The 8,049-nt window shown below is 32.8% G+C and overlaps 1 protein-coding gene across 1 annotated transcript; it reads right to left on the reverse strand.

Moving 5' to 3' along the window:
* Positions 1-83: 83 nt before the first annotated feature.
* LOC110036170 lies at positions 84-7,466 on the reverse strand. The gene is made up of 4 exons (XM_020740558.1): positions 7,066-7,466; positions 1,307-1,377; positions 839-968; positions 84-236 (listed from the first exon to the last, which is right to left on the reverse strand). Exons 1-4 carry the CDS (start codon positions 7,217-7,219, stop codon positions 151-153), a joined length of 441 nt encoding a protein of 146 aa, XP_020596217.1. The 5' UTR covers positions 7,220-7,466; the 3' UTR covers positions 84-150.
* Between the last annotated feature and the right edge of the window lie 583 nt (positions 7,467-8,049).

Below are 8,049 nucleotides of genomic sequence, written 5' to 3' on the forward strand. Positions count from 1 at the left end.
GGGTGGTTTAGGAACGGACGTAACAATAAGGTGGCATATACATATAGATAAATAATAATTTAGGTGTTACAGATGCAAATATATAAGAACTGCGTGGTATGTAACTAAATCTTATAAATAGAATTGCATGATTACATGATATGATGTTGCTCAGGTTTGAGATGTCAATGTCGTATTTCTCTCAATTTCGCGTTGTCTGGCTCGCTCCATCTTCCTTTTCCTCCATTCCTCCAGAGCTGTTCAATGAAAAGATTCATGATGTGACAATTAAAAATAAAACGTAGAAAGATTATTGCTATTTTTTCTATGTATGAGGACAATCTCAGTAGTAATGATGGTTTTTGTTCTATTAATTGGTTGTCAAAAGTTAGAAATTATACTTTGTGAAGAAGTTTCTTAAATCCTTCCTAGGTTGGATGTTGTTGGAAATCATCACTGATTTTAAACTCTACAAATTTTCTCAAAACTCCCTCAAAAATAATTATTTTATTTTTTCATAGAAAGCAAAATCAAAGTTTTCATAAACCTGTCTTTAATTTAAATCTCACCTGGTTGCTTCAAATTTAAAAGCATGTTGTAAAACAAGAAGAAATGTTGCTTTTCTTACTTGGTTCAAAATGATTAGAAACACACATTGATTTTAAACAGAACACTACAAAATGCATCAAAATTAACACAATTGATGATTTAATTTTCAGAGTCAAAATAATTGAAAATGAACTCACCTTCTCTAAAACAAATTTTCTAATCACAAGCAATCAAATGAGCCCATACAAGAGACCAAATAAACAGAATTAGCACAATGCTTAAACCGACTAATCATGGGACAAAAAATCACCTTTGTTGGCATCATTCATTGCCCTTAAATCGTTCAACCTTTTTGACAGATCAACTGCAGCAGTTTGCTTAGGCACTTGTTTAGTCTCCCCGCCGGGTTCAGTGTATGCTTCTTCTTCTATTTCTTTGATCTGGAATGTTAAATCAAAACATTTTAAAGCAAAATTTTCGAGGGAAATTTACAACCAAGCACAGAATTCTTTTATATTTACATATCCCACACCTAAACTTTCCTATTTACATACAGAGCACTTTGATGCCTATTTTTATGTGATACTAAAGATTTGAGTGCGATGTACATAAATATGAAAGTTTACGTATGATATAGGTAAATACATAAGAATTGTGTACTATGTATGTAAATGCACCAATTTTCAAACATGTAATAGTTATACAAGTAAGAGAAAAAAGTGCCTTTGAAAGCACTGCTCTTTCATTTCTCTTAGACAAATTCAATGAAATCACTCACTCTTTTGATTAAATCCATGGGCTCCATCGAACGGCGTATCTGTTCAGACTCCATTATGTATCTCGTTCGTGCTGCAACGACAAATGCTTCAAGTTTTACCATAGTAAAGAATTTAGGGGGCAAGCTAGAAGATTAATATAAAATGGTTTAAGCAAATGTAAAATCGCAAGAAATTGCGATTTGTTTGCGATTTGTTAATAATACTGTATAACCAAAGTGTCGGTTGTCTGATATCAAATAAATACTCATTTTTCACTCTTGCCTTTTTCATAAATAAGAAACTGGGAGGATACATGTCGTGAACATTGGCTCAAAATTATGGAAATTGTGGATGATTGGAGACGTGTGTTTTAAGACTCTACTTGTCATCAACTACATCAATGACGAATACAAGGTTTAAGAATTCACATGCAAAATTATTTTTTTTAAGATCAAAGTAAAATATCAGCCAACTTGAGTACTAAAATCGAGCAAATCTTAAAAGAACATAATCAAGTCACTAGTCTTCTATCAAATTTGAAGATCCTAGTATCTTCACTCTTACTGAATTGCTCTATCCTAGGGTTGGAGAATAGTGGCAATACAAATAAGAGTCCTCTTAAGTTGGGTCAAACCTTTTGCTGAATACATAGTGATTGGCCAATTGCCCAACCGAGTCAACAATCTAAGGGGATTCAAAATCAACGCCTCCCAGTACTATATTTAATAGAGAATCTTCTATTCAGAAGGTCAACATTGGCACCTCACTAGAGGTGCATTCATGATGTTGAAATTGTTCATATTTTGAAGGAAATGCACTCAGAGAAGAAAGAAAACCACTCTACTGGAAGGACACTCACCCAACAAGCACCTCCCCAAGGCTATTCCTAGTATGCTTTAAGATAAGATTCAGAAGAATATTAAAAAAAATGCATACGATATCAGAAATTTGGCCCCTTATAATTGCAACTATCACACGCACTCCATCCATTTATATTCCTTAGTTGCACTTTGTTTGAGGGATGTATCTTCTCAATTCATTCCCATCAACATAATGAACAATGAAGTTCATTTTGATCATGACTGATTATTTAAATAAATAAATTGAAGCCAAAACTCTTGGTAACTTCACCTTTAACTGTAGGAATTTCAACCAGATGCGATAATAAGGTGTACCACTTGTTATCATAGCTTATAGCAGTCCACAATCTGTCAAGTAGAAAGTAAGGCATTTTTCCAATGAGTGAAATTTAATTCAAATTTTCCACGAACCAACATCCCGGGACCAATGGATAAGTAGAAATCTTTAACTCGCTTATTTTAAATCTTATCATTTTTAATTTACACGAGAAAAAAAAACATAAAAGAAAATGGATCAAGATGCTTCCTTATCTTCTAAGATCCTAATTATTTCTCCTTCCAAATCTGCCGTACAATATGAGGATTTAGCACAGGTCTTTACTGTTTCAAAAATATTATATTCCAATTTTAGTTTGTTGTTTTGTGGCTAAAAAGCCTCAAAAAAATTTTCTGAGTCTCCCGTACTGTTTTTTCTAGCCACGCATGAGATTTCTCTTATTTTAAGGACACATGCTTGGAATGGTTACAAACTTCTTATTAAAAGTCCAAAACATTGTTCTTAATGAGTGGCCCGGTGAGCAATGAGAAACAATCAGCACACCATGAATTTCATATTGAGTTAACAAATTCCAAATTTCGCACATTATTGAATGGACCCCAATAAGCATGTTGAACTCAAACTTCAAGTAAATGAACTAATGTAGAAATGATTATGTAAGAGAGTTTTGCATTATCCAAGCACATATTCTCGATGGTTATTCAATGTAAGTGTATGGATTTTCATACACTTAATAATATCATGACAAATACTTATTCTTGATACTTAGTAGTTGACATTCTTTATATTATATGTCATTATATTTTTCAAAATTGATTTGCGCAGTGGGCAATATATCAAAATTCATCATAGGAATGAATCTACAATAGCAATTAAGCACATGATGGACTATTTAAATGGCTTGTTGTGTATTTTTGATTGTCTGATGCGCTCATTACATCCATAAGGTTAATGAGAAGTTGATTTATCACTCAGTAGGGATTCAGTATCATGATCACTTGCTGTAAATATCGCTCTAGTTAATAGATAAAAAATTAAATATAAATATTTAATGCTGCACATTTATGCAGTCAAAAAAACATATTTCTTTCTTAGAGCTACTTTAGCATTTCATTATTTTCAAGTCAGGTTCACGTTGAGCCTTTATGCTATCAGGCTTGGTGGAATGTATAAACTTGGTGGTAAGTTTGAATTTTGTAGTAGTTATGGTATGGTGGTGGGTTTGAATATTTATTTTGTGATAATTACATACATAGTACCTGAAATATTGCTATTTATAGAATCTAGCACTCAGGCAATATTTTGAACTACTAAACCGATATATTTACGAGTGTCACAATCAAACTAATGAGAATTTCATAAAAGATGGAAAATACGGGTTAGGGTTTTATCATGAATTTTAATATTTGAGTGAGAATTTTAAAATGGATGAAAGAGGGTGCTAGATTTGTAAATATCAATGTTTCAGGTGCTATGTATGTAAAAAGCCAATTTATTCTAGTATTTCCCTTACCTTATAAATAAAGAGTACTTTGTCATAATAAGCACTTCATACTGCTAAGCATTTGATTTTTTTGAAAATAAAGTGAAATGAAAAAGATTTTTGAGTAATTATCTCAGTATTTTTTGGCCTCCCTCACAATCATAAATAAAGAAAATTTTGTGATAAGCACTTGAATAATGTTAAGCATTTGATTTTTGGATGATGAAGTAAATGAAAATAGTTCTTGAGCAAATCCGTTTGCGTTTTCTTCCACCCGAGTAAATGAATTGTTAAGTGCGAGTGATGATGCTCGCAGATGAACTTCCAAGTAAGCAAGATCAAAACCATGACAAAGGACTCCGATGAAAGAAATCTTTTTATAACTTGTTACATTCAAAATTATTCTAGTTTCGACAGTAGGAATTTCATTTTGATAACTCTATTGTTCTTCGTTCTCCTTTGAGATTCATCTTTTTTAGTTAATCACTCTTGCTCTCAAATAAAAGCATTAAAAACGGTTGTCGTTTTAAACTTATAATTCTATCTGTTAATCAAAAAGTACTAGTTAATCATGGTGTAATGAATTCTAGCATGAACAAATGGTGAACATATATTTTTAAAACTTATAAAAATCATTCCAACTTGTCATGTGTCAAATTAGTATTAAAGTTAGTGCTTTTCATGAGATACGTGTTGGGTGTTAAATTCATGCATCACATCACATGACATCATTTTAGCTTTGTATTTTATTATATTATCAAACAACTTCCAATTCACTTAAAACTTGATCTTCAGTTCCTTTTCAATCACCCCAAAAATTGTTTGAATCAAATCATCTTTAGTTGATAGCCCAAATAAAATCAATAACTTCAATTTTCCCAAATTGGAAATTTTTGTGTAAGGTTATCATGGTAACAAATGCTACACATACGATTAGTTAAATTAAGTGAAAAAAATCATCTTCACTCAATTAAATCTTGTATTTATTCATAAGAACTTATTTTAAATATCAAAGCATTTCATGATGAAACATTATATTTTGATACTAAGTTAAATTTCTCTACCACTACATTTTTTTGTCCTCATGTTTTGCTCTTAATATTTCAAAATTTTTTTGTCATTTTACATCCAAATCTTATGTATGCATGGTTGACTTTTATTAACTAAACAAGACAAACCATTTTCAAGAAGAATCATTTGCCAAATTTGGGGATCTTAATGCCAAAAAATCCCAAAATTCAGGATTAAATAAAATAAACAGGCTCTGAATTATGAACTTTGAACCATATTGTATTATCCATCCCAATGACGATTTATAATAATTTTTCTTATACAAATGAGTCATATTCTAGACTATACAGGAATGCTCCAAATCCTTATTATGAATAAAACTTCATGGGTAGGATTGCCGGCTAATCATCTCAACTGCTTTCCAACAGTATGATTCAGTGTATGCAACCTATTTATCTCAATCTCATTCTTGGGATCATAATCCTAGGTGAGTAGAAACAAGACTTAGCCGCTAAGTATAAGCCCGTGTCAGGCATCAAACTTGAATCCTCTAAGTATAAGCCAGTGTCAGGCATCAAACAAAATTCATATTTGATCGAATCATACCCTATGTTTGGTCAAGTTCAATCATTCCACCTTTGTCTCTGCAACTGATAAATAATTCACACATTCCACTTCATAACCTATTGAGTATAAAGAAGCGCTATCTAACAATGGAATCCTCCATTATAAGTGAGATGACAAAGTTTAGGTAGATCCAAATGAAGCCGATGATGCCTGCGAATCATTGGTAAAAGCTTACCTCGAGGAAACTACAAATTAAAGAAGTAGCACCGCCAACATCTCATGTAATATTCTATCATTATTAATGGAGGATTCTTTCATATCATTAGCACCCATGAATTTGAACGTGATAGTGTTCTTAGTCCTGTTTATGATAACAATGAAAAGGCATTCCACAAATGAAGAATAGGTTTGGCCCGTGATAATGATGATGGTGTTGGCTTATATGAAAGTTAATATTCTTCGTAGCTCAAGGCTCGCGCGGTAGTATATTTACCTAGATATGAGCACAACTAGTCTAGTTAACCCATCAAACGAACATAGGCTTCATTACATGATCTGTGTTTTCTAACTCAATCCCTTTTTTTGACTGTAATAAATCAAAGCCAACACCGTCCTCAGTATCATTTTTCATTTAAGTAGCTTTATGAATCCTCTTTTTTTTTTATTTTTATAAAATGTTGTATAAGGTGACGGACTTATTATTCATAAATTATTTTGAATCACTGCTATCGATTCAGGTTCTACCCCTTCTTACCTCAAATCCTCTAACATTAATTTTATCAATTTATCTAATGGCACATTTGCCCTTCATTGAACATGTCTAACTAAACCTTTTGATACAACTCTAACTCTTCTTACAACATAATCATTTACTTATTTTTCATTCCAAATGTTGTTGCAAGTTCATCTCATATTCTCATTTTTATCATCCTCCACTGAAATATGAAAAATTATTATACTGCCCAGCAAGAGGCAAAATTTCCATATAAATAGTGCTAGGCATACTATGTTTCATTAACACAGAGTGATAAAGTGGTATTTAAATAAAATGGCAAAGGATGCACTCATCAAACCATCCCGAAGAATTTTAAAAGACAAAGCTTAATTAGAGTGATTAAAAGCAGGTGACTATCTAATCAGAGTGATGCTAGTTACAACTTCAGCATTGTTCTTATAAAATATGAAAAATGCAGCATACTGCACATGATTGCATTTCTTTTGTTTGATGATTAACTCTTGAGATAGTTCAAACAAAGAAACAGTATGCATCAGCTATGGCCAAAATACTGGGTATAAACTTGATCAGTTCGAGGGAGGACAATTTTCAGCAAGAACGTGATTCATTTCAGCGGCTAAAACAACAATCTACAGTATTTGTTATTGACATGCATAGTATCACACTCGACAAACATCATACCATAATCCAGAAAGAAAATGCGATCCTATTTCAACCATTACACTTGCAGACATTTATCTTCATCTAATTCAACATTGCCCCAAATTAAACTTCAGAACAATCAGCGCCGCCTTTAATATAATAAAATGAAAAGATATAAGGAGACACCATGACTAACTACTCACCGATATCACTTTTGTTAGCGCGGGCAATTCTCTTGTCGGCGAAGCTAAAGAATCCCCGGAGCAGGAAGACGGCCGCAACGACATTAAGGAAGCATAAGACAATAGTTGCGTTCCGATATGAGAGTCTCATCCTCCACCATGGCAGCCCTTCCATGAATTGCTGGCGATCGACCAGATTACAAAATAGGGTTTCTTACTCCGGCGATGCTTTGCAGGGTTGGGTTCAATAAACCTAGAGCCATCAGTAGTACGTCCAGTCCACCAAATAAAGCAATGATCGGATCTATCGCTTTCTTACCAGCGCATGAGATGTGAGCCGAATTCCGCAAACGAGAGAAATACGGAAGAGAAGCATTGAACATAAGCTGCCTTAAAACCGAAAAAATATTACATGGGTGACGTAAAATACAATCAGAATTGAATTATATGTATGATCTTGCATTCTTGCCCCCATTGAATAAAAAATAAATAAATTGTTTGAGCATGATAAGGTGAGATCATACACATACGCATAGTGATTTGATACAGTTTTGCATGTGTAATTTAGGATACTTTGTTTTGTCCTTTTTCTTTTTTTACTTTTTGTATATTTACATAAATAACGCTCAATTATTATATACTTACCTAACTCACACCCATTTTTCTTTTTACAAGATCAACACACTCTCTAAGAATGAACATGTGGATTTCACTGTTAAATAGGATAAAATATTGCATTCGAAAGACACCATGCTGTCATCTGACAGTTGGACCTCCGAAAAATTGTAAGTTGGATGTTAGTTTATAGAAAAGGGAATTTAGGCATGAGATTAGTAAATGAATAACAATGGAGTGGGGTGCATTTAAATTCCCCCTGTTATGGTTTTTTAAATTTATAAAATCAAATTTCATAAAATTCATAATTAGGGCTGTCAATTTGGCTCGTTGTTCGTGAACAGTTCGTGTTCGGCTCGTTCGTTAAGCCTAACGAGCTGAACACGCGTG

This window comes from Phalaenopsis equestris, unplaced genomic scaffold (genome assembly GCF_001263595.1).
Source record: "Phalaenopsis equestris unplaced genomic scaffold, ASM126359v1 Scaffold000002, whole genome shotgun sequence".
NCBI classification, from domain to species: Eukaryota; Viridiplantae; Streptophyta; class Magnoliopsida; order Asparagales; family Orchidaceae; genus Phalaenopsis; species Phalaenopsis equestris.